General features: G+C 42.9%; 1 protein-coding gene across 1 annotated transcript in view; it reads left to right on the forward strand.

Annotated features, from left to right (window-relative positions):
- ALK (ALK receptor tyrosine kinase) overlaps positions 1-27059 on the forward strand; it is a 411412-nt gene that overhangs the window by 194372 nt on the left and 189981 nt on the right. Inside the window, exon 4 of the mRNA XM_082214794.1 lies at positions 17119-17246. Within this exon, the coding sequence (XP_082070920.1) occupies positions 17119-17246 (128 nt within the window). The remainder of the gene's footprint in view (positions 1-17118; positions 17247-27059) is intronic.

Here is a 27059-nt window from a genome sequence, read left to right on the forward strand (position 1 = left end):
TGCACAGCAAGTGTTTCGGACTCTTAAAAGTGCCAAATGTAAGAACAGAAGTGCTTTCTGATATATCTATTTATTTTGTTTCTTTATTTTGTAAAAATACCCCCGCCCCAATTAAACCTCAAAGTGGTTTACAGAAGATAAAACAGTAAAATCAAGGGGGGGGGACGCAACCATACTTTATAACATACAAAAGTTAAAGTGTTAAAACGGATTTATATACAGTGGATATCCCATTATGTTAACACTTAAAATATATTTGTCAATTAAACTATCTATGTCAATGGATAAATCAAGGTAATAGCTATTTAATCCTTACCAAACATAATCAGAACAAAATACAGATTGCTTGTCAGGAAGGAGTTAGGCTGAGAGGCAGAAATTCCCCTACCAGATGGGCTTGTAGCCAGGTGAGATCACAGGCGGGGCAGACCAAATCTAATTTCATACATTGGGTGAACAGAACCTGCCAATAAAAAAACACTGATGAAGCAGTTTTATCAGTATGATAAGAAACAGGTAAGAATGAATTGCATTTGCAGTTGGAAAAGGCAGGAGAGGCAGTTTCTATTAAGAGGCTTATAATGGACTGTGCAGAATTGGGTATTTGTTCTGATTTCTTTCAGGCTGGTGGAAGGTTCTGTGGTACTAAAGAATCCTGATTCTAATCTTGCGGAAGTCACCCACTGTTTCATGGGCCCCTTGCAAGCTTGGAGCCCTTATGCAAAAAAGCAAGCATATTGTGAAAAACTGAGGCTTGAAAACACTCCTTACTGAGTAATCTTATGCATATCTATTCTGAAGTGAGTCCCACTGGGACTTACTCCCAGTTTAGTTAGCACAGGATTGCAGCCTCGATGACATAAGAATTGAGGCACTCTGTCTATTGTTAGAGTGTGCACTGGAAAACATCAGATAAAAGCTAGACTTCTCTTGGCTACCATCATTTCCTCACTAGGGTGCCCTAGCTCATGCCTTGAGAACCACTGAAACAAACTAATTTAAAGTTTAATTAGCTTCTGTCAAAAATAGATCCTGTCAAAAAAAGCAGATAACCAGCCTCAATAACACAACACAACTGCTATCATTCCTTCCTAGTAATTTGAAGATCAATAAAGAGCAATAAACTTAACAAGGATAATTAAAAATAATCATAGTGAAATGCCACATGCATACTATCTGATCTAATGAGGCAAGGACCTGACAGCCTTCCTATGGCTCATTTCACACTCCCCCTCCCCTCTTTTCCCTCAGCAGTGATGGCCAGCCGAGGCAAGTATTTTCCCCCACCCCCATTTCCATTTCCTTGCTGCTGCAACTAGGAATGGATGTCATTTGTTCACACCTCATACAAGCATCTGTTGATAGTTCCTTCTGCTCGACTTGATCGCACAGCATTGTTATGGAGGAGCCGTTTCACCAGCTGTAAATACAGAACAGTATCTGTGGAGGGAGAGGGATTATCTTTGGATTTTCCGTCACAGATCCATTCCTTATTCTGAGAGCAAAGAAGTCTGTCAGAATCCCGGCAATATTCCTCTCCCCCACCCCACCCCACCCCACCCATTTTTTTATCTCTCATTAACACGTTGCCTTTTCTATGAAACCGGCTTTCATCGTTTCTTCATTTCTTTGGAATTGCAGGGAATTAAAGGGGGAGTGGGAGGGCTGATCTGAAGTACTTTGACACAACTATTGTCGCCACACAAGAGAGCATTAGGGATAGATGCGAGGTCCCCATTCACACACTTGAATGCACTTGTGACAAGGACACTCTCTTGAGTCATGGGTAGAATGATAAGGACGTCGCTTAGTTGTCGTTTCTCTTTTCTTTTTCCTCAACCCAGATATTATTATTATTTTTTGTCGTTTTATTCTTGTTCAGCTTGACAACTGGACATTACACAATTTTATATTCAAAATTAATTAAGAGGCTCAAGTGACTGTTGCTGGTCCCCACCCCAATTCAAGTGAATCTTTAAGGCCTGGTGTAAAGATTACACAAACTGTAAAAAAAATAACAGTGACCAACTGCAGGGGGCTCTGTCTGATACATAAAACAACTGAAAAGAAATATTACAAACTGAACATTTTGTGGTGTCCCGCTTAGACTAGCTACTGATTGTGTCGCTACAATGTGGGAGGGGTGTGTGGAATGGCTTGTAAATTTCATTAAATCTGAGTACTAGGGTAAAAACTTCAGTCATGTGCAACTTTGTGCAGACATTAAATTTAAAATGGGTCACTGAAGCCTATGCGTTAGTGGTACACCCCTGATGTGTACCCGTGACTTGGTTCAAATATGTTATCAGCTGTGTGGATAATGTACATCTAACTTGTCAGAGATTTTTATCTACCTGGTATAACATTTATAGCAGGCCTTTTGTGTACCGAGAGATGGACAGTCTTTTTCAAGGTATTCATCACTCTTAATGAGTTAAAGTATCTTGTTGGGAACTGGGACAGTGGCATGGCTAGCTGCTTGGGCACCTGGGGTAGCACACCTGTCCTGCACCGAAGGGCGGGGTGAGCCACCCATGGGGCGGAGCCTGCAGGTCCCAGGTGAGATGCCTGGGTTGGGTGCACTGCATGCTGATAAGTGCCACTCTCTGCGGTGTGGCGCCCAGTGCTCCCCACCCCTCCTAGCTATACCTCTGGTCTGGGATTTAAATCATAGATGAGCATTAACCCGCTGTGTAGTTGTGAGTAAGCAGCTTTCTCAATGTGTAAAACTGGGATTAAATAGTAGGATCATACATGAGTGTCATAGAGTGAACACGATAATGGCTGTGATGTTCTTCGTGCAGCAAAGGTGTGAAATGATTATCGTTCCTTTGGTTTTTGTTCTATGTCTGTAAACAAGTCCAAATGTTACCTCCCACACACAGAATTCTATTTTAGGAAGTCTATTTTACAAAAAGAACTTGTGAGCAAGGTAATGCAGGGGACTCCCGTTTCAAGAGAAACTGAATTCAGAACAAACTCATTTATTAATTCCCTGGATAAAACCCCTTCATATGATCTTATTTTGGAGAAATTCACTCAGTTCCTTTTTGGACTTATTTCCCATGCATCGTGAGTGCTTTGATTTGTAAGACCAAGGTAGAATACAGAACGCGTGGTCGTTATCTGAATGCTCCGCAGTAGGTCCAGGTGCTGCAAATGCTTCCAGAAGATCATTAATCTAACTAATTAAACTAATTGACATCTGAGCCCTTCATGGAACATTGCAATAGGCTCTTTACCATCTCCACACAAAGTAAAAAAAGAACACAACCACCCACAAAAATCTGTGTTGATTTCCCCAATATTTTTATATCAGCTAGATGTGGAAATAAGGATTCCACGTTTCAAGCTAGGTTGCTTCTATGGCCAGGAGTGCCTTTGCACAGCTTCAGCTCATGTGCTCCTTTGAGATGAAAGACAAGATATAAATGGAAATAATAATAATATGTGCGCTCTCCTGGGAAAAGCACATTCACACACGCCTTAGACACATCCAGGCTGGATCACTGGAACATACTCCATGTCACAAAAGTAGCCAATATAGTCTCCTTCAGATCTTGTGGATTGCAGCCCCTAAAGGTCAGGACTTTTAGCAATTCTTTCTTTTTGATATGTGGGTTATTTACACATACAGTATATACAACCTGAGCCTAGGATGGAGCAGCTCACAGCATTACTACCCCCAAAAGGTCCTGCTCCTCCGTTAAATCACAGCTTTGGATCCAGGTCCAAATCAATCATGTCTCTTTCTCAGCCTGCTTTTCAGCTCAGCTCGCAAAAGGCCACCTTGACTATTGTTCTTCTAACTTCTAGGCAGGTGAGGTGGGGGTGTGGGAGTCCTACCCATTTGCCCTCTGGCACAGAGCAACATCTTTGTTTGTACTATTGTAGGTAAAAAAGGTAAAGGTAAAGGACTCCTGGACGGTTAAGTCCAGACAAAGGCAGCTATGGGGTTGCTGCGCTCCTCTCACTTTCAGGCCAAGGGAGCCGGCGTTTGTTCACAGACAGCTTTCTGGGTCATGTGGCCAGCATGACTAAACCGCTTCTGGCGCACAGAGGACCATGCCAGAACCCAGAGCAAGCACACCAGTGCAAGTAGATAAATAGGTACCGCTGCGGCGGGAAGATAAATGGTGTTTCTGTGCGCTCTGGTTTCTCCAGTGTTTCAGAAGCCAGATCCTGCATCACCATAACTGGGCTGTTTTTATAAGTTATGAATATATTAGGTTCCTCAGTTTGTTCTACACTTCCTCCTTCTTTTTGCAATGAGCAAAGCAGACAATTATATCAAAGGGTTGCTCCCTCTCTGTTTGGGTCCAAGTACAGTCATACCTCGGGTTATAGCTGCTTCAGGTTGTGTTTTTTCGGGTTATGGACCGCAGAAACCCAGAGGTACAGGAACGGGTTACTTCCAGGTTTCAGCGGTTGTGCATGCACAGAAGCGCCGAATCGCAACCCGCGCGTGTGCAGACGTACATCCCGCACAGATCATGTTCGCAACCCGAGCATCCACTGTACTCTGTGGAACCATTGAAAATCAGGTCTGCAAGCAGTGATTCAAGCCATGAGGCAATGAATTGTACAGCATCAATTTCTTCTGCTCTTTCTTCAAAAGAATAAGAAATGTAAATTAATTATTATTTGTCAATTTTCTTCATCTTCCAGCTTGTTGTGTATATCTGTATATTTCCCTTTTTTGTAATTCTTTGATCTTTTTGTCATGGATTTGGCTTAATTCTTTTGTTGCTGTAGTTATTTCTATTAAAGAGTCAAGCATCGTGCTAAGTTCTGTCAGTTTTGTTCCCACTAGAAGCATTAGCTCTTTCCAAGTATTTTTAATAAGCTCCTTTATGGTTTCTTGTTGTGCTGCAAACTCTTAAGATATTGATAGCATTTTCTTTCTCCAGCAAGGAAGAGGCCTCTTTTGAGAGTGGTGCCATCTTTGGCTGTTGCCTGCATTAATGTCCTTATTGAAGTGAGCCTTCTATCACTGGGCAGGAAGAATTGAGTGAAGACTTTCATTTTCAGCTTTTCTGAGTGCTTTTGCATTCCTCTCTTCTTTCTTTGAATTTTTTGAATTCTTTTGAATTTTTTAAGGCAGCAATGGCTTTAGCTCCAAGCAGTTTTTCTGGGCCTTGGAGCACAGCTTAGAGTTTAAGTGCCCATCTTATTTCCTTCATAGCCACAGCCACTGGCTCCCTCTTGTAGTCTTTGGGCAAGTGGTCAAGACAGTCTTACTTGACCAAGATTTTGGGTTGTTTTAATTTTGCATCCTGTTGCTGCGCATGGTTTCAAGAATTGCTCTGTTTTTAAACTTTCATTTCTTCTGTATTTTATTGTGCTATTATTGTTCATTTATTTCATTTGTTTTAAATCGTTGTTGTTGCTGTTGTTGTTGTATTTATACCCTGCCTATCTGGCTGGATTTCCCCAGCCACCCTGGGCAGCTTCCAGCACATATAAAAGCATAATAAAACATCAAACCTTAAAAACTTCCCAATACAGGACTGCCTTCAGATGTCTTCTAAAAGTTGTGTACGTGCAGTTCTTTATCTCCTTGACATCTGATGGGAGGGCATTCCACACCTCCGAGAAGCCATTCTGGAGACTCTTGTAGCCAAAAGCCAGGATATAACAAATATTCTAAATAAAAAGAAATACTATATTCTGTTGCACCTCTTAGGCTTTGGAGCTATACTCAAGTGGTTTCTGTCACTGGGGCAGATTCCTAGCTGAGTCTTTCTTCATGATAGTGTTTGCAGCAGATGGTAACTGTATAAGGCTTTTGACATTTTCGATTTAGCAAAAACCTATGGAAAGCCATAGCACTTAGAAATAAGATTCAGGCTTTAAATAATAAGTGGATGTCTTAAAATAAATGTTTATGGGAACCTTAAGCAAAATCAGAGTATATGAGAGTTCAAGAGTCTTATAAATATGCATTGGGGTTCCCATTCCCATGTGTTAGGTCTGAGATACAGGGTATTTGCCTTTTGGAACCTTTAATGGAAACCCATTCTTAGGTCAACTTCTAGAAATACTCAAAGTAATAACTTTTTTCTTATACCTTTGGAGATGAACATCAATCAGTTCTAGATTAAGAGCAAATAGATTCAACTTTCTCTTTGCCCACATTTTAGTTTAAGGAGAGAAGAGAGGGAATGAATAATGAAAAGCTGGTTCAGGTCTTGCAAGAAAGAAACCCCACACAAATTATATCACATCCTAGCAGAACCTATGCACTCTTACCTGGGAGAAGTCCCACTAAACTCACTGGATCTGAGTAAACATGTATATAAAATTGTACTCTTGGAGCTAGCACTTAAGAGACATATAACTTAGAAGTAAACATAAAATGAACATATCAAAGGTAAACCACTGGAATAAATTTTACTCCCTCTCTTGTCATTGGAAGTATAGTCTGTATGTAGAACTGTCTTGCAACAAAAAAGATATATTAATACGTAATTCCCTCACACCTCCAATTGTTTCAACATGTCCAGAGATGTTTATGTGCACTACTTCAATTTGAGTTCCATGGAAGCAAAGTAGGATATAAACTAACTGAATATATAATACAGTGTTTTAAAACCCTTTGCCACAGCTCAGCAGCAGGGTATTTTATAAAACAAGTTATCCCATCAAAAGTAGTGAAATATGTCTAATAGAAATTTGATGGAAATATGAATAGTTAACACAGCAGCTGAAAAAATTGTCCTGTACCACATGAAGCTACAAGACAAGGTGTTTTCCATTCCTTTGGCATTCTAGTTTCGAAGGCAACATACTGCTAGTCAAAAGTGCCAGGTTTTCTGAGCTATGAAGCGAAGCCCTTCTATCCTTAAAAAACAAAACAAAACAAGGGAGGTGCTGTATGTTTGTCATAGTTGGCATAAATAAATAACTAATTTGTGTAGTCTATATGATATTACCCTCAAACACCACCCTGTAAATTTGGATTTATCCAATATTGTTATGTACTGAGTTGAATAGGATCCAAAATGCAGCAGTCTGATTGGTCCTAGAACAATAGAATTCAGAATGCAGCAGTCTGATTGGTCCTAGAACAATGCAGCAGTCTGATTGGTCTGAGGGAACCACCCAATCCAGCTCCAGATGGAAGTGAATCCACAACCTGATTGGCCTACAGGAGAATTCTGGAATTAACCAATCACGTGCAGCCCATTGTGTGAATAATGTATATAAAGCAGATACTTCGGGGAAAGATTCATTCCCTCCTCACCACTATGAGCTGAATAAAGAGCATGAAATTCACTCTCAACTCTGAGTATATTTCAAATATGGAGATAAATTGGAGAAAATCTGACTCCAGACCATTCCATAGCACAGACAATCTGTTTCAGTGTTTTAGGCTCAGTCCTTCCTTTCTTCTACTTTCTTCTACTGCCTCTTCCATGCCCACCACTTCCCCAATGCTTTCATTTCTTTTCTACCTGTGCTCACAGCTATTTCCAGTACACACCTGAATGTGTTTAAATAATAATAATAATCATCATCACCATCATCATCCTGTTATTTGCACAAAATCAGAAAACTGCACGTGCAGATTACCGTATTTTTTGCACCATAACACTCACTTTTTTCCTCCTAGAAAGTAAGGGGAAATGTCTGTGTGTGTTATGGGGGAAATGCCTATGGGTGGCATGCCTACAGATTTTCCTCCTCTAAAAACTACATGTGTGTTATGGTCGGGTGCGTGTTATAGAGCGAAAAATACGGTACATTAAAAATTATACACTATATACATTGGGCAGCAATCTGAAAAATGTGTGCTCAGAATTTACAATTGTGTCAGGAGCTTAGGCTATAGTGTATATATTTCTTTTCCCCCCCTCGGTTTTGCACAAAACCAGAAAACTGTACTAACAACTTCACAATTGCCTTTTCATACTCCTAAGTGGGATTTAAAAAGCAATAACAGCAAGGTGAGCATGCAACGAGCTGTGCGCGTGCCGTGTCATAACAGAATAGATAGCATAACAGGACCAATGACATAATGCACAACAGGAGCAATGACATAATGCACAAAAAGGAATACCTACTGGTAGGAATGGGAAAGACCAAAGTTGCTCTTCATATACAAATTTAAATATGTGTGAGTGCGGACTACTCCACACTCAAGTGGCAATTCAAGTGGCAAAAGAGTGCATTAACAGCTACATAATGCTGAAATGTGGATAAGCCGAGCCTCATTGCTAGGATCGAAGACAAATCGTTCTCTGTGGGGTTTTCAGTCTGTGTCACCTCTGCGAAGACAGCTGCTTTAAAAAGAAAAAAGGCAATTAGTGATGCATTTGTGCTTCAGGGGTTTTCGTTTCCAATGCGGGGAAACTACTTTGCAATAACTGGCCTGAACTCCACCCCACCCCACTGCCACCTTCCTCATGTGAATCACTCACTTCAGAAACAAAGCAGTTTCAAGGCACTCAGGTTGCAGATTTTTAAATTAATCTGGCCCCAAATGAGCCTTCCACCGTCTTGAATTCCAGCAGCATAAAATACCTGCCCAGCATCAGCACTGAAAATTTAATATAGTTTCCACGGTAAACTATGGGAGACTGGAGAATTTGAAAGTAAAGTTTATTGCACTAGTAACTCAGAGAAGCAATTCCTAAAACTCATGACACTTTTAGCCAGGGGGTTAGTAGTAGCAGAGAAACAGAAATCATTTTGTTGAGGGCTGCCATGTACCTGGAATTAAAATCCATCTGTCTTGGAAACAGTAAGGAATGTTTCGCATGACACACAGATGCTCCCGAATTTCAGTGTAAATCATATCCCCGTGCTTCTGAAGGAATAATTCTCTATGAGGGCTTCATGTGACATGGGTCCAGCTGTTTTTGATGCCAGAGTTTTCAGAGACTCAGGCAAGACTGGGGTAAAGAACATGGGGAAGCCTCATGCTGAACTGTATTTGGGACTCCTCATGTCTCTTGCCCGTAAATCATACTCTTATATCTGCTAGCACATCTGCACACAGAGAGGCTTCCAGCTTGTGGAAATCAGTGTTGCTGGATAAGTTTCACATTCTGCTATTGGTAATGATTTAGAGAATACTGCACTGTAATTTTGCTGCAGTTGGGGTTGGATCTTTTACTTCCCTGTCTTGTAACAAGGATAAAAGTTTGTCTTCTTTATTGCATGTTCAGGCCCTTTCAAAATCATGCTATTATTGACTTCTAAATATTTCTGAATTATTTCCCCTCTTTCTGAAGATACCACTAAAATTCTCATTAATTCTCTTACTGTATGCAGGTCTGATGATTGCAATTAGCTGCTCATTGGTCTTCCTTGATCCATAAAAATACAAAGAATGGTATCTTCATTTTCTCTCATTTTTCAGGCTCATAAATATGATAATGTCTTTTGGTTTCCTTGCCCTGCCTTCTTTACTCTTATGTTCATTTTTTAAAAATGCATCTTTTAAATGCTTACAGTTTGTCATTCTTCTTTATCTTTGTCCTTTAATTTATTTTAAATTCTTAGTGCTATGCACCAGAGTTGTTAAATCTGGTCCTGGGTTTGCACAGGATTAGAAGCTTCGAGAAACTGAATGTCATTGAAGATTTAGAGAACTCCACTCGACAGGGTAGTCGTATTACTCTTGAAGGAATAGGAATCATAGAGCAAAATGAAACTCCCCAGTCCAAATGGCAACTAATGATAGTGCAAATTAGGGAATACAGTGGTACCTCAGGTTACATACGCTTCAGGTTACAGACAGAAATAAGGCAGAAATAGTGCTTCAGGTTAAGAACTTTGCTTCAGGATGAGAACAGAAATCGTGCTCCGGTGGCGCAGCAGCAGGAGGAGGCCCCATTAGCCAAAGTGGTGCTTCAGGTTAAGAACAGTTTCAGGTTAAGAACGGACCTCCGGAACGAATTAAGTACTTAACCCGAGGTACCACTGTACAAGAAGCGCCTGCTGGATCAGCCAAGGGCCTGTCTATTCCAGCATCCTGTTCTCATCAAGCAAGCAGAATTAAAGCACAAGAAAACCATGGAAAGGGGGAATGGATGCAACAGAGTTTCCTTGAAGAATGCATGGCACCCTGAGCACATTCCTCGCTGCAACATTTTGTTACAGGTCCCACTTTTTTGCAAACTTAATGTTATTAAGTCTGCAAAATGGGGATAAAATATTTCAGAGGGGTTTTTTTCTGGATAACTAAGAACACTGATATCTAGTGATGTCAGACATAGCTATGTGTTGGTAGTGCAACAGCAGGGATCATTTAGTTTGCAATTTAAAGAGTTATTTCTGTTAACATTAGCCAAGGGTGTGTGTGCGCGCGTGCGCGCGTGTGTGTGCGTAGATGTTGCTTAGCAACCAGGCAAAGTGGCATGATTGTTGCTGAGGCAGCATGTGCTCTGATTGGTTGTGTAGTTCTGCAGAAGTTTTCCTCTGTATGTTTAATGTAATGTCTTCCAGCTTAGGTACAAGGCCTGACCAAAGGACGGCAAATCCTCCCTGCTCCTTTCCTCTCAAATTATACACTGTTCCCCCCATCCCATCTTCCCCGGTACAGTTTTACGAGACCTTTTCTCTCTGGACTCTGTTTGTGTTATATAAGAGGCTTGGCTAACAACAGCTTTTGCAAATGACCACATGGGAGAGGAAGAGCCCAATGTTTCTAGTCCCTCAGCTACACAAATGGAGTGACCCTGCATCCCTTCTCAGCCTGATGGAATAGTGAACAAGATGGCGGAGGGAGGAGTCTAGCTTCTCAGCTGAGAAACTCCTGTAGGGGCTCCTGTATCCCTCCGTCCCTCTGTTCTAGCCATATGACAGTACTGGCTTAATAAGTGGCTAAGGAACAGGAAACATGACTATTTTGTAATGGCGAGAAATGGGGAGAAATATTTGTTGGTGAAGTTTTGGAACTTTTTTTTCAGGCCTCTTCTTTGGGCACTTTTAATTTCTCTTCACAGATTCTGCTGGGTTACCAAAATGAGAAAAGAAAACCACATAAAAGCTAGTAAGATTTTCTTGTTTAGCTTTATTGCAATTGGTCATCAGTAAGGAAACAAAAGAACAGGTGCCTGAAAAGGCCCATTAGAAACATTCTCAAAACAACTCTAGCTGCAATTAAAACAGAAGAGAACAAAAAACTCAATTGTGTTTTCCACAAAAACAGCAGTATTTAGACATTTATAGAATAATGGTCCCACTATTTCAAGAGACATGTGGCAATATACTTTTAATAGAATAGAATATTTTAAAACCTAATTTTATTGTTTAAATTAGACCAAATTCTTAACATTGTATTTTATCAATCATTTTTATTTATATTTTATGTAAACCATTTAGAGGCTTTGATGATGGTATAAGAGGTATAAAAATTCTGTTACATAATACGTAAAAAAAATGGGGGGTTGGTAACAGCTGCCACATGCATATTGTCAGAGCTGCTTCCAGATCCTAGCTCACAGAGGATCACGCTAGCCAGCAATAATAATAATAATAATAATAATAATAATTTATTATTTGTACCCCGCCCATCTGGCTGGGTTTCCCCAGCCACTCTGGGCGGCTTCCACAGAAACCCAAAAAACACTAAAATATCATACATTAAAAGCTTCCCTGAATAGGGCCGCCTTAAGATGTCTTCTGAATGTCAGGTAGTTGTCCATCACCTTGACATCCGATGGGAGGGCATTCCACAGGGCGGGCGCCACCACCGAAAAGGCCCTCTGCCTGGTTCCCTGTAGCTTCGCTTCTCACAATGAGGGAACCGCCAGAAGGCCCTCGGCGCTGGACCTCAGTGTCCGGGCAGAACGATGGGGGTGGAGACGCTCCTTCAGGTATACTGGGCCGAAGCCGTTTAGGGCTTTAAAGGTCAACACCAGCACTTTGAATTGTGCTCGGAAACGTACTGGGAGCCAATGTAGGTCTTTCAAGACCGGTGTTATGTGGTCTCGGCGGCCGCCCCCAGTCACCAGTCTAGCTGCCGCATTCTGGATTAGCTGTAGTTTCCGAGTCACCTTCAAAGGTAGCCCCACGTAGAGCGCATTGCAGTAGTCCAAGCGGGAGATAACTAGAGCATGCACCACTCTGGCCAGACAGTCAGCGGGCAGGTAGGGTCTCAGCCTGCGTACCAGGTGGAGTTGGTAGACAGCTGCCCTGGATACAGAATTGACCTGCGCCTCCATGGACAGCTGTGAGTCCAAAATGACTCCCAGGCTACGCACCTGGTCCTTCAGGGACACAGTTACCCTATTCAGGACCAGGGAGTCCTCCACACCAGCCCGCCCCCTGTCCCCCAAAAACAGTACTTCTGTCTTGTCAGGATTCAACTTCAATCCATTAGCCGCCATCCATCCTCCAACCGCCTCCAGGCACTCACACAGGACCTTCACCGCCTTCACTGGTTCTGATTTGAAAGAAAGGTAGAGCTGGGTATCATCTGCATATTGATGAACACCCAGTCCAAACCCCCTGATGATCTCTCCCAGCGGCTTCATATAGATGTTAAAAAGCATGGGGGAGAGGACGGAACCCTGAGGCACCCCACAAGTGAGGGCCCAAGGGTCTGAACACTCATCCCCCACCACCACTTTCTGAACACGGCCCAGGAGAAAGGAGCGAAACCACTGTATAACAGTGCCCCCAGCTCCCAACCCCTCTAGACGGTCCAGAAGGATGTTATGGTCGATTGTATCAAAGGCCGCTGAGAGATCCAGCAGAACTAGGAAACAACTCTCACCTTTGTCCCTAGCTCGCCGGAGATCATCAACCAGTGCGACCAAGGCAGTTTCAGTCCCATGATGAGGCCTGAACCCTGATTGGAAGGGATCCAAATGGTCCGCATCCTCCAGGCGTGCCTGGAGTTGTTCAGCAACCACACGCTCAATCACCTTGCCCAAGAATGGAAGATTTGAGACTGGGCGATAGTTGGCCATACTGGCCGGGTCTAAAGATGGTTTTTTAAGAAGCGGTTTAATGACCGCCTCTTTCAGCGGATCTGGGAATGTTCCCTCACAGAGAGAAGCATTCACCACCCCGCAGAGCCCATCGCCCAGCCCTTCCCGGCTCGCTTTTATAAGCCAGGATGGGCAAGGATCAAGGAGACAGGTGGTTGGTTTCACGCGTCCAAGCAGCCTGTCCACATCCTCGGGGGTAACGGATTGAAATTGATTCCATGCAACTTGACCAGACAGGGCTCTAGCACTCTCCCGCCCCAGCCCTGCTCCCACGGTGGTGTCTAGCTCCTTCCGAATATGAGTGATTTTATCTGCAAAAAACTTTGCAAAATCGTTGCAGGAGATCTTGGGGTCTTTACAAGGCCCCGGTGGTAAAGGTGGTTCCGTTAAATTGCGGACCACCTGAAAGAGTCTCCTGCTACTATTTTCTGCAGATGCAATAGAGGCGGTGAAGAAAGTCTTCTTCGCCGTCGCTATCGCCACTTGGTAGGCTCGACGTTGAGCTTTAACCTGTGTCCGGTCAGATTCGGAGTGAGTTTTCTGCCACCGACGCTCTAGCCGTCTCAGCGATTGTTTCATCGCCCTCAGCTCCGAAGAAAACCACGGGGCTGTCCGGGCTCCATGCAATCGGAGAGGGCGCTTCGGAGCCAGACAGTCGATAGCCCTGGTTAACTCCGCATTCCAGCGGGCCACCAGGGAATCAGCTGAAAGGCCATCAACATGGGATAAAGCATCCCCTACCACTCTCTGGAAACCATTTGGATCCATTAAGTGGCGGGGGCGGACCATCCGAATTGGTCCCACCTCCCTGCAGAGGGGAAGGGTCGCGGAGAAGTCCAGTTGCACCAGGAAGTGATCTGAAGCAATCACTTTGTAAAAGTCTTTATTGAGTTACAGTTTCCATTCTCCAGCTCCTGCGTGCAACTCTATGTCTTATGGGTCAGACCGGCGAAGCTCCGTCTGAGTCTCCGCCCCTTGTGCACCAACTTAATATCCTAGCCTTACTCCACCTTTTCCGCCTGACTGTTCTTCTCTGGGTCCCTCTGCCCCCCTGGGTCTCTTCCTTCCTGGATTCTTCTGACGCCGACCCCCCGGACCCTCCTGCCTCCTTGCGCCGGGCTTTAGGACCTGGCTCCCTTTCCGGGCTGCTTACTGTGCCACCTTCCTGTGCATTTGAACTTGGCGCGCGCGCCCAACCTTCCACTTTCCGTCTGACCGTTTCTTCGCTCCCCGATGGAGGTGTGGCCACTCCTGACTCGTGCCCTCCCTCCTGTTGTGAGCTGCCAGCGCTTGATACCTGACGCCCTTCCTCTCCCCTGCTCTCTGTTGGTGACGCTGGTCCCGATTTCCAACTGTTCCCCTCTGAGCTCCCTCTGGCCCTTTCCTCCTGGGGTGTTTCCCTAGGCTCCCCCCTTGCCCTGGCCACTGGTGCTCCTTTCTGTGAATCTTCTGATTCACTGGAAAGACTCGGAGATCTCGGGCCGTCGTCATCACTCATCCTTTCTTCTGCCTCCTCCCCCTCGCTCTCTGTTTCCTCCCTTGCCCTTGCCTCTGCTCCTGAACCCCTGACACATATGAAAATATTCAGTATTGAAATGAACCTCTTCTCCTCCAATTGAATGAAGTGTAGTTTAGTTACCCCTATTACAGTGGACCCTTTAGTTACGTACCACTCTGGATACGTAACTTTCGGGTTACGAATGTGGCAAAGCTGGAAATGTATAATTCCAGGTTTTGCTGCACATGTGCACAGAAGTGGTGCCTCTGCCTACAGACTTTTGGGGTTGTGGACGGACCCCCAAAATGAATTTAATTTGTATCCAGGGGGTCCACTGTATATAACTTAGGAAGCATTGATTTTCTCCCCCTCCCAATCCATCTCTCTCTCTCTCTCTCTCTCTCTCTCTCACACACACACACACACATTTATTTATATTTATTTTATTACATTTATATCCTACCTTTATTATTTCACAGGGTCCCAGACTGAGTACACATAGCTCCCAGCTAGTATCCCATCCAAGCACTGGCCGGACTCAGAGCTACTTAGCTGGAGTAAGATGGTGGCCTCATGTGCTTTAAGACTTTGGTATTTTTTATATTATAAACTTGAGAGCAGGGACTGCCTTGTTTGGCTCAGTTTAGCTTTGATGTTGTTGTTTTTGGCTGAAAGGTAGCGTAAAAACCCCCAATAAATAAGTAAAATGCAGCAAGACAAGGTTGCATCTCATTTGTGATGCTAACATGCTGGGAATAGGGGTTCATTTGCAAGTATACAGAAAGAAAGAGGCAGGAAAGAGCTGCTTAAGGAACTGGAGACAATAAGAAGTTACCGCAAGTCCGTTCTGGCCATATTGCATCATCATGTAACCACAGTCTCATCCGCACTGTATGTTTAAAACTCTTTTGGACCACTTGTAACAGTCATGGCTTCCCCTAGACAATCCTGTAGCTTGTTAAGGGTGCTGAACTCACAAGCCTGCAGTTCCCTGGACCCTCCACAAACGATAGTTCCCAGGATTATCCATTGCTATTATAAGAGTGCTCTAAACGCAGCCACAGAAATGGGTATGAATTAACCCTAAGCAATCTTTCTTACAGACGCAACTGTATGCTACAGTTCTGCTATCTGGAGACAAGCACTTCATGAGAGGGCTTAAAGTATGGGGTGGAAACATGGACTACAACTCCCTTCATCTCTGATCACTGACCATTGTGGCTGGGGCTGATGGGGGTTGTAGTGTAATATCTGGAGGGCCACAACTTTCCCAGGCTTGCTTTCAAACTGATCTGATTTCCATGCAAAGCAATTATCTCTAATCTTATATTGTTTTTTAAAACAACAACACCACCAACAATACCATGTTAGAAATATATTAAAATGCTGCACATGGACAACCCAGACTGTGTCTGCACAAGGGCGCTAATGCATACATGGGCCTTTTTCCAATGTGTATGTATGTTTGTGTGTTGTTGCCCACGCAACAGTGCTTTTGGTTTAATGCCTCTGCAATCTCTCTTGACGTTTTCCATCCATATTAGTGGGTGGAGCTTGCTGGGGTGTATCTGTGCTCTGTGTTGTCGTCCCCTCCCCTCATTTAGTACTCCCACACACCATGCAAGTCCCAGAAACTTGAGGCCTGTATTGTGGGATGTGCACAGGTATTTGTCTACCTGTGCATGTGCACTGTTTTAGAAAAAAAAGTTTTCCAGATTTAACCTGGACTGGGAAAATCTTGATTTAATGGGACAAAAGTGCAGGCTGCCAGTTGGATGAAGAAGACATCTTGTGGGCAATGCCAAAGAAACCTGAGGCAACTACAAATACACATTAAACTCCTGTGTAGTTGAGCCCTCCACTATGTGGATTGATTTACAGTGACATGGACAAGCCTGTACACTGCTATTATTTCTGTGCCATGCCATTGAGATCAACAGATAGCCTTTAAGCAGCTTCAGAAAAGTGATGCTTACCTGTGTAGAGTGTGGTGCCTTGGTTCATGACCTTGGTTTCCAAACCCATTAATTCCCCTTTTAAAAAACCACCAAAGGCAGAATAAAACCAAAAGGGGAAATGGCCTGCTTTAATTTTAAAGCTTATAGTAGTGTTGGGAAGGAGATGCATTTTGACGGAGTGAAGCAAAATACTTTAGAGATGTAAGGCTGGGAATTACAGCTACTCAACAACCCCTTGAGAGAAACTTACTGCTCTCAATCTGAATAACAGATTGAGATGGGGAGATGGTATTTAAAGCATTCCTGTGTGTTACATATTTCACAGCTTCATTCATGCAGGGAAGGGGAGGGGGCAAACATACACACAAAAGTTGTGTTTCTTTTAAAGCATGCATAGACATCTGCAAGAGATCTCCAAGCACAGAACTGTGACAGATCAGAAGGGGTGGGGTGGGGGGAGTGTCATTAGCTGAATACTACTAGTAACATCTTGGCTCTCCAGAAGTCTTTGCTCTTTAAATTCTATTTTTTTAAAAAAAGGAACAAAGCAAGGGCTTGTGTTGGGGAAAAGTAATAGAAAAGCAGCCTAGTAGAGAGCCAATATGATGAGGCAGATGTGGAACAGTTGCTTTTTCAACTGCACTTCTTGCAAGCTAGCTCTTTTCCTTACCATGATTTTCTTCTGTTCTTTCTTCTTGGTGTGCAACGAAAACAGATGGGTGCTTCTCCAGGAAAGAGTGGGACACCTCGAGAAACCTTTTCGGATCTCCTTGGAATATATTGCTAGTGGGAACAGAAGTGTAGCTGTCATTGATTCCTTTGCAATGAAGAACTGCAGCACAGGTAAAGATTCTGTCTTTCTCCCCACCCTAATTCTAATGTATTCCACTTACAAGGTTGTGGGCACAGTAGCACACATACACATATATGCTTTCTTTTGTAAAAATTCTGCCTATGGAAATGCTTTGGGGAATATATTTTTTCCATTCAGTGCTTTCATCCTAATCTCAAATCCACTAGTGTCTGCACTACAGTGGTGCCTCGCAAGACGAAAAGAATCCGTTCTGTGATTCTCTTCGTCTAGCGGTTTCTTCGTCTTGTGAAGCAAACCCATTGACGGATTAGCGGATTAGCGCTATTAGCGGCTTTTAGCGGATTATCTGCTGATCGGATCAGCTGATAAGCGGCTTAGGGGCTTAGAAAAGGGGGGAGGGGGAAAAACCAGCAGGAACTCGCAAGACATTGTCGTCTTGCGAAGCAAGCCCATAGGAAATTCGTTTTGCAAAGCACCTCCAAAACAGAAAACTCTTTCATCTAGCGAATTTTCCGTCTTGCGAGGCATTCGTCTTGCGGGGCACCACTGTAATAGAAAGACGGTGCTGCTTTGGGCACTGAATAGAAAAGAAAACTATTAATGGCATAACCAATTGTTTTGTTCAAGTACTCATAATAGAGTAAATAAAGCAGCTCAGTTGTTGTTTTCTACAAAAATTGGATAGAATTTTATGTTTATTTCTTATACATGCAGTGCAATTATATGCATATTGACTCAGAAGCAAGCCCTACGGTGTTCAGTGGGGTGTGTTCTCTGGTAAGTGTGTGCGAGATTGGAGTCTCAGGTTCCAGTCTTATCCTCAGTGATCAAGGAGTAGGGGCTCAGGGTCCCACTGAACATAATGAAGTTTACGTCTGAGTAGATATGTAAAGAACTGCATGGTCTGTCTCTTTATGGCAATATGCTGCTGTTGTCAACTCACTCCCATGGTAGGTGTTCCCAAGCCAACGCGGTGTAGTGCTTAGCATACTGGATTCCAAAGAGATATTTGTCCAAATCTCATCTCATCCATAATATACTGTGAGGGATCTCGGGCCAGTCATACCCACTCTGTGTGCCTCTGCCTGTTCTACCTTACAGAGCTATTGCAAGGATAAAGCAAGAGACCATTTTGACTCCCTAAATGAAGGGTGGGATATAAGCAAAATAAGAAACACATAAGAAAAGGTTTCAGATGGGTTGGAGGTGGAGATGACACCAAAATGCTGCCTGCATAGAAATCCAAATCATATCTGGGGGTCTGTGTGAGAAAAAGCCTATTGAAGACAAGAAAAGTTTCTCAAAAGGGTCTGCAAATCGATAAGTCAAGAATAGTTATGATTTTACCTTCAGTGAAATTTTAAATGAATGAAACCAATGCCTGCCATATTTAGAACTGGGAGTCTTTCCACTTTCTATCTATCTCAGGGGTCTGCAACCTTTAAGACAAAAAGAGCCACTTGGACCCGTTTCCGAAGGGAAAAAAACCTGGGAGCCGCAAAACCATTGCGACATTTAAAACAAATATATCTCCGGAGCCGCGATCTGACAGCGGGCGGGAAGGTGACGTCGGGACGGTGCGTGACTAACGCACGCACTGCCCCCATGCGACGTCACAGCCAGTACAGCGCCCGCCACAGTGGGGAGTGTCGGGGTGCACAATGCGCCTCCTCCCCTCGCTAGTATCCGCCCCGGAGCCACAGCAAAGGTGTAAAAGAGCCACATGCGGCTCTGGAGCCGCGGGTTGCAGACCCCTGATCTATCTAAAGCTCCATCTCTCTTCTTGAATCCCAGTCCCCTACTTTTGCCTACAAACTAGTGATATCCAATGAGTCTTTCTTCTTTTCTGCCCTATTCTGTCATTAGTATTCCGTATTTAACACAGCAGTCTATGACTCTGTTTTGAATAGGTTGTTACTCTTACTGATGTCAAATGAAATTGAATGTTGTCTCTAATCAATCAAAGTTGATTGATTTGGTGATCTGAATTACTTGTGCGTAATATTTCTTGGCTCATGATGAATGTGAAAAAATTGGCATTCTGGATACTGCAAGGCTTGGGTTTTGGTCTTTCAGTAACCAGTGCTTTTTTGCTAGAAAAACTGGTGCAAAAACTCCCTAGGTTGTTGAGCTTCTTTTAGGGAGCCGCCAAAATTGTACAGGTTGAACGCATCTTACACAGACTTCACTTCCACAACCGCAACTTTTTAAGCACTTCCACCTTGCTTACCAGGCTCTGGGAGGGTTGTGCAAGGCAGAGTTGCAGTGGTCTATTGTGATAGCATCCCCTTGACCCGGTGCCCTCTCCTACAGTCTGCTGGGTTCAAGTCTGCTGGGTTCAGGTGTGTGTATCTGAAGATGGGTGGCTAGGACAGACTATGGATTATTTATATTTTCATTGTCCCTTCTGTTAGATAGATACACATTTTTTGTCAATGCTGTGGGAACCACTTAAACTTGACACATTTTAGAATCTCAGCAGGTTGTAATCTGACCCTGGGACTAATGTGAATGTGGTAAGAATGAACAGGTACACAATACAAGGAGAACCTGGTGGAACTCTAGCAGGGGGGAAGCATGTTAACAGGTTTCAACACTGACTAGTTGCTGTAATTTCAAAACTTGCAGTAGGTATGTGCTAAGTTCTTACTGATTTCATATGAAGCAAGATAGCTCCAACTCATAATACCTGGAGATAATGTTTAACTCTACAGTTACCACAGTATGTTTCATGCCTTATAGAGAGGCATTCTTCTTATTACACAGAATGTTTGTGTGTGAGAGGATAAGAGGTAACCTTGGTTTAGGAACTTAAGAGGGTCTATATTCCTGTTGTACCACATATTTGTTACGTGATATTAAGACAGTGGACGCGGGTGGCGCTGTGGGCTAAAGCCTCAGCGCCTAGGGCTTGCCGATCGAAAGGTCGGCGGTTCGAATCCCCGCGGCGGGGTGCGCTCCCGCTGCTCGGTCCCAGCGCCTGCCCACCTAGCAGTTCGAAAGCACCCCCGGGGGCAAGTAGATAAATAGGTACCGCTTACCAGCGGGAAGGTAAACGGCGTTCCGTGTGCGGCTCTGGCTCGCCAGAGCAGCGTTGTCACGCTGGCCACGTGACCCGGAAGTGTCTTCGGACAGCGCTGGCCCCCGGCCAATAGATGTGAGATGGGCGCACAAACCCCAGAGTCTGTCAAGACTGGCCCGTTCGGGCAGGGGTACCTTTACCTTTTTATTAAGACAGTTGCCGAAGTTGCAGTTCTAACTCTGAATAAATCATTTGAAGTTGTTTCCAATTTCTTTTGATGCCGTTTGCTAGAACAAGGCTTTATTTTTTTTACTCTAGGTTTCTCCTTTTCAAAGAAAAATAACAATACTTCTTTCCACCACTGTGGTGGTTTTAGGATAAATTAAAAACTGTAAAAGCTATCTGTGAAGTATGATGTACTTTAAAGCCTAGTGGGAGTTGTTATCCAGCTGTGTTTAGGTAACTTAATTCATATCTATGGGCGCTGTGAAGGGCCAGATGGACAGTTTTGCAATTTCTGCTGGCAACAACTTAAATCTAGAATGGAAATGTATAAGGAGAAACATAAAAGTATTAAAAGACTAGTAGGTTCTGTTCCTTTGCCTGGCAGAAGAATGACTCAGTGCCTGCCAGTAATGCTGTCTAAATAGCTAAAGAAGCAGAGCTGTAGGAACCCACCTTCTAGGAAGCAGAGCCTGGAGCAGAGAGCTGAATTAAACTACGGGGGTGTTCATATTACAGTCTTTAGAGCTCAGTGAAGTTGTCCTACCCCCCTTGCATTTCATAGCACTTTCCCCTAGCTGCTCACAACAACAGAGCAATTAATGTCTGATGTGTATCAGTTTGTCACACCTAGGCTGGAGATGAATCAGGAAAGGCTTAAGGACCAACTGGCGTGAAGCTGGTTTGAGAAACAACATTCTCTAACAGTAGTATTTCACAACAAAGTACAGGATACATATGCATTTTGCATAGCATTGTGCAGACACAGATTAAAAACTCAGCACTGGAAATGCAGTGAGTGCACAGCAAACAAGAGTGTGAACACAGCCTAAATGAATTTTGTAGGTAGAAACCCACCCACTCAGATCCGCTTTGGGGTTTCTCCTCCAACCTTTCAGAGGAGATATGGGGTTATTGTGAGCAGCACTTATGGGGAAGGAAAAATCCACTGGGCTCACAGAAGTCATCCTATGTGCACCATTATTTCACTGGATACAACCCAGGCACTGACCTTTTGAAATGGAGGTGTGTGGTGTTCAAGTGATGTCTCATTTTGGGCCATCAAAATTTCAACAAAAGGGCAATAAAGGAACAAATGAATCTCTATGTTGCTTTCAAATGCTGCCTTTTCAGAAACGGAGGAGGGGAATAACAAGCAAGAGGGGGAGACAAGCCCACCATTTAAAAGTTCTTAAAATGGAGTCCCACCTATGTAATTAAATTAAAGATGAGTTCACCTATTTCCCTATTTGTTCACATCAGCACAGCTTCAGTTCAGTTCTACACACACACAAACACACACACACACACACACACACACACACACACCGGGAAGCTTTGACCAGTGGGGATGCAATTATCCTATGCAAAGACTAGAGATAAATTAAGAACAGCTTAAGGACTCCAATCCGTGTGAAGCTGGTTTGAGAAACAACACATGAAACAGTAGAATCTTACAAAAAAGTACAGGATACATAGTGTCCTGCCCAGGGGTCAGCAAACTTTTTCAGCAGGGGGCCGGTCCACTGTCCCTCAGACCTTGTGGGGGGCCAGACTATATTTTGAAGAAAATATATGATCGAATTCCTATGCCCCACAAATAACTCAGAGATGCCTTTTAAATAAAAGGACACATTCTACTCATGTAAAAACACGCTGATTCCGCAGGCCAGATTTAGAAGGCGATTGGGCCAGATCCAGCCCCCGGGCCTTAGTTTGCCTACTCATGGTCTTGCCTAATGCCATGTGAACACAGATTGAAAACCCAGCACTAGAAACACAGTGAATGCTGAATAAATGGGTGTGTGAACAGAGCGAAAGTCTCTGGATCCTTTGCTGGAATTTTGCTTTGCAGTTACTTCCTCTAAAATTATGCTTTTCTTTGCTCATTTTTTTTATTTCCTTTCTACCACAGATAGGAAATATTCCTTCAACAAACTGCATAACATCTGTGCTTCAGCGTACGTTGATCCCTCGGTAATCTGTCTAATGCTGAATGGACACATTTAAGGCACATCCACCACCACCCCAAGAATCATGGCAGTTATAGTTTACCTCTAATAGAATTGCAGTTCCCAGTATCCTTAACAAACTGCAGTTCCAAGGATTCTTTAAGGGGTGCTTTAAATGTATGGTGTGCACACAGCCTAAGGGACCAGGAATTCATAAGAACAGGCTGCTAGGAAGACCAGACTCTTGGAAAACACAAGAGACTAAGGACTGCTTTCTGGTCAGATCTTCCAGTTATGCCTGTGTGGGAAGGATTGTTATGATAACCGGAGTAAGTCATGATCCATCTAACTTGATCTAAGGCTCCCAATAATATCTATATCAATAATAATGCCCACCCTGTTGGGAGGCTCATTGGAGCTGGCCATGCTCCTCTGTGTCCCCTGCCCCCTGGCTTTGCATTCCTTCCCTGGATTGGACGCGTGGTCTAGTTTAGGATTTGCCATTTGCTTGTTCCATCTGGCCCAATGCTTTGGACCTCTGGCATGTTTCAGCCCGTTTCCTCATCCTTCTTTGCATCCTAAAGGGTCTTGGTGATGCAACTATCAGATTGGCTGCTTCCTGTCATTACAGCTTTTCTGCTATTTGTTGAAAGAGCTAACCGCAAACAGCTGCTTTACTATAAGAAGTTTCCATGCAAAGCTGCCTTAATAATAGTAATTTGGACACCTGCCCTGAATGCACACTGCATCACACTTTATTTACTCACAACACCACTTTCCAGAGATGGGTGGCAGACCTGTAAGCGGTTGTGTCTGAACTGACTGTGCCTCATGGGATGTTGCTATGATTTAATAGCATTTGTGAATTTTGTAAGTAGCCCACTGACATCAGCTCAAAAGCTAGCCTGGACTTCTACGGTCTATGGTTTTCGTCTTTGTAAGGCCAGAACTAAAAATTTATCCTTTTTTAAAAGCACTATGTGGTATCAGTAATGTAGCGTCAAAAGTACAATATTTTTTACTGAACCAATGGTAGCTATTGCATGCAGGTCTCATAAGAGTCTTCTACAAGCATAAACTGCAGCCAAATATCAGTAGCTTTAAGTTTCTTAATTCATTGACCATTCCGATTTCCGTTTTTCTTAAAAAGGATAAGCTTTCATCCTTTTGCTCTGGCGGACGGGAGCCCAGTAAAATGCATGACATTATTCACTTCATGGTTCTTTTTAAAAGGAATAATTGTTTTGTGACAAGTTACCCACTAATATGTGAACCCAGAGCAAAGAATTTACTAACCACTTTTCTGCCATTGTAATTTGTAAGTGACATTATTAACAGTCACCCAATAATTTTTCCATTCCACAAGTACAGTAATTGGTACAGCAATATTTAGTAATTGATGGCAATTCCTAGTAATAAAAGCTGAGTTCATTTCCTGAGTAATGTATTGACTTATTAATGGCATTTAATGGTTTTCTTACTAATACTTTCTTTCATTTTTGAGTAATTAATTTACTAAATCATTTCACAAAAAACTTAATTAAATTAAAGCACTCAGTAATAAGCACAACTAAGTGACAAGTAATTGTTTTTAGTTAACATCAGTAAATTGAATGTGGCTAAGCAGGGGATTTTTTCATCTAAGAATTGAGAAAAGAGCACAATGCTTTTAAAATATGTGAGCGTTTATGGTATGGCATGTCTGATAAAAGCATCTTTTCTCAAGCTCAGCAGGCCTGAGAGGAAGCAATTAGCTTTAGGATCTCACGCTTAGAAGTGTAACTGGAAAAGCATATTTTTGAGTTTTTGGTTTTGTTTTTTTAAAAAAGTTAACATCTGAAGTTCCTCAGCAGTGATCCTATTAATTGCTTTCAAGGTATCTGCGAGCAAGCAAAGCTCTCTCCAGAAGCTCAGCAGCAGCTGTCAGGGTTGTTTTGTTGGAAGAGTCTCACATCAGCACAGCATATGGAGCCGGGGAAGCCTTTAACAGCCCCCTACATAGCCACTGAGGATCCTGTGCCCCGTGTGTGTGTGTGTGTGTTTTCTTCTGTACGATGTAGTCCCCAATGCTTGTCATGCATGGGACATCATTTTAGTTACAATAATATAAGCCATTTGTTCAATAAGTGCCACTAAAATGGCTTTGAAGGCGCTTTTATAGGTCAATTCAATGCTTGTTGTGCAGCATGAGGTAGGTGGGTTATGCTTTTATATCCCATTAGATTCCTCAACCCTTTAGTCTGTCGGTGCACCTTGAGTGCAGATGGGGAAGAAATTTGACTCAGTTCACATTTGAAGGTGAACCCACCTAATTTTCACTTTTCGAAACCCTGTGTAAATTGAAACACACAGGCCACCCTTTGAAAAGTGCACTTAGCTGAATTTTCAGTGCAGTTTTCCCAGCCAAGTAAAGTATACAAAAAATGAATATATTAGGTAAAAAAGAATTACAAAAATGCACCTTTAGGAACATTGCTTTGCATAAATGTATGTGTTAGGCGAGGTGATGTCTCTGCTTTTTAAGTTGCTGTCTTAGTTTGTCATTGCTTTTCTCCCAAGAAGCAGGGGTCTTTTAATTTCGTCGCTGCTGTCACTATCTGCAGTGATCATGGAGCCCAAAAAAGCAAAATCTCTCACTGCCTCCATTTCTTCCCCTTCTATTTGCCAAGAGGTGATGGGACCAGTGGCCATGATCTTAGGTTTTTTGATGTTGAGCTTCAGACCATATTTTGAGCTCTCCGCTTTCACCCTCATTAAAAGGTTCTTTAATTCCTCCTCACTTTCTGCCATCAAGGTTGTGTCACCTGCATATCTGAGGTTGTTGATATTTCTTCTGGCAATCTTAATTCCGTCTAGGGATTCTTCCAGCCCCGCCTTTTGCATGATGAATTCTGCATATAAATTAAATAAACAGGGAGACAATATACAGCCTTGTCGTACTCCTTTCCCAATTTTGAACCAATCAGTTGTTCCATATCCCGTTCTAACTGTAGCTTCTTGTCCCACATAGAGATTTCTCAGGAGACAGATGAGGTGATCAGGCACTCCCATTTCTTTAAGAACTTGCCATAGTTTTGAAAATGTGATGAAAATGGTCTATAGGTGGTACATGACCCCAGTTAAGCTAGCAAAAATTTACCATTTGCCTGATAACAAATGTTGGAAATGTAAGGAAACTGAAGGTACTTTTTATCATCTTTGGTGGACATGCCCGAAGATTAAGGTTTTCTGGGAGATGATATATAATGAAATGAAAAAGGTATTTAAATATACCTTCCTTAAGAAACCAGAGGCCTTTCTCTTGGGCATTGTCGGCCAATTGGTGCCAAAAAAGGATAGAACTTTTTTCATGTATGCTACAACAGCAGCAAGAATACTGATCGCAAAGTATTGGAAGACACAAGATTTACCCACCTTGGAAGAATGGCAGATGAAAGTGATTGACTATATGACATTGGCGGAAATGACGAGCAGAATTCGTGACCAGGGAAAGGAGACTGCGGAAGAAGACTGGAAGAAATTTAAGATTTATCTTAAGGACTACTATAAACTTGATGAAGTTTAGAATGTCGAGATTTTACAGAGAGAAAGGGTTGCAGTAATATAAGATTAGATTAAGAAAGGACTATGATGAATTAAGATCGGAAAAAACATTTATAAGTTGCTATAAAATTTGGACATGAGGATGCAGAAAGGGGAGGTATGGGGAAGTCCGAGGAAAGAAGTTTATGAAAGGACATTTTGAAATTATATTTGTTTGTTTGTCTGTTTTTCTTTTATGTTTGTTTGTTATAAAAACTCTTGTAAAACCAATAAAAAATTTTACAAAAAAAAAAAAGAACTTGCCATAGTTTGCTGTGGTCGACACAGTCAAAGGCTTTTGCATAGTCAATGAAGCAGAAGTAGATGTTTCTCTAGAACTCTCTAGCTTTCTCCATAATCCAGCATTGACGGAAACCAGCCGTCACAAATGGTGGTGCACAGCATAGAAAAAACACACAGACAGCAGTATTTTCAGGGTGGAGGGCAGCTCATTCGAACTTCTCTCCTCTCCGGTATATTTTTTATTATCCTTTGTCTCCCCGCCTGCATGGCCGTCTGCCAATGTCTCACGTTACATGCCCAATCATGGCTTTACAACACCCATCACCATATAAGGTAATTACTGCCCAGAGGGAACACAACTCCATATAAGGTCAATACACTTAACACACTGCAAGGCACAGACATGCCGGTCACCGAGGTCAGTGAGGCACCACGCAGCAATTACAAGCCTCTGCCATGGCTTTATGACTCCCACACAGCATATGTTTGCAATTTGGTCTCTGGTTCCTCTGCCCCATCGAAATCCAGCTTGCACTTCTGGGAGTTCTTGGTCCACATACTGCTTAAGCCTGCCTTGTATAATTTTAAGCATAACCTTGCTAGTGTGTGAAATGAGTGCAATTGTGCGGTAGTCCGTATAGTTAAAGCTATGGTTTTCCCACTAGTGATGTATGGAAGTGAGAGCTGGACCATAAAGAAGGCTGATCACTGAAGAATTGATGCTTTTGAATTATGGTGCTGGAGGAGACTCTTGAGAGTCCCATGGACTGCAAGAAGATCAAACCTCTTCATTCTGAAGGAAATCAGCCCTGAGTGCTCAC

The sequence above is a fragment of the Podarcis vaucheri genome (assembly GCF_965113315.1).
Source record: "Podarcis vaucheri genome assembly, chromosome: 3".
Taxonomy (NCBI): domain Eukaryota; kingdom Metazoa; phylum Chordata; class Lepidosauria; order Squamata; family Lacertidae; genus Podarcis; species Podarcis vaucheri.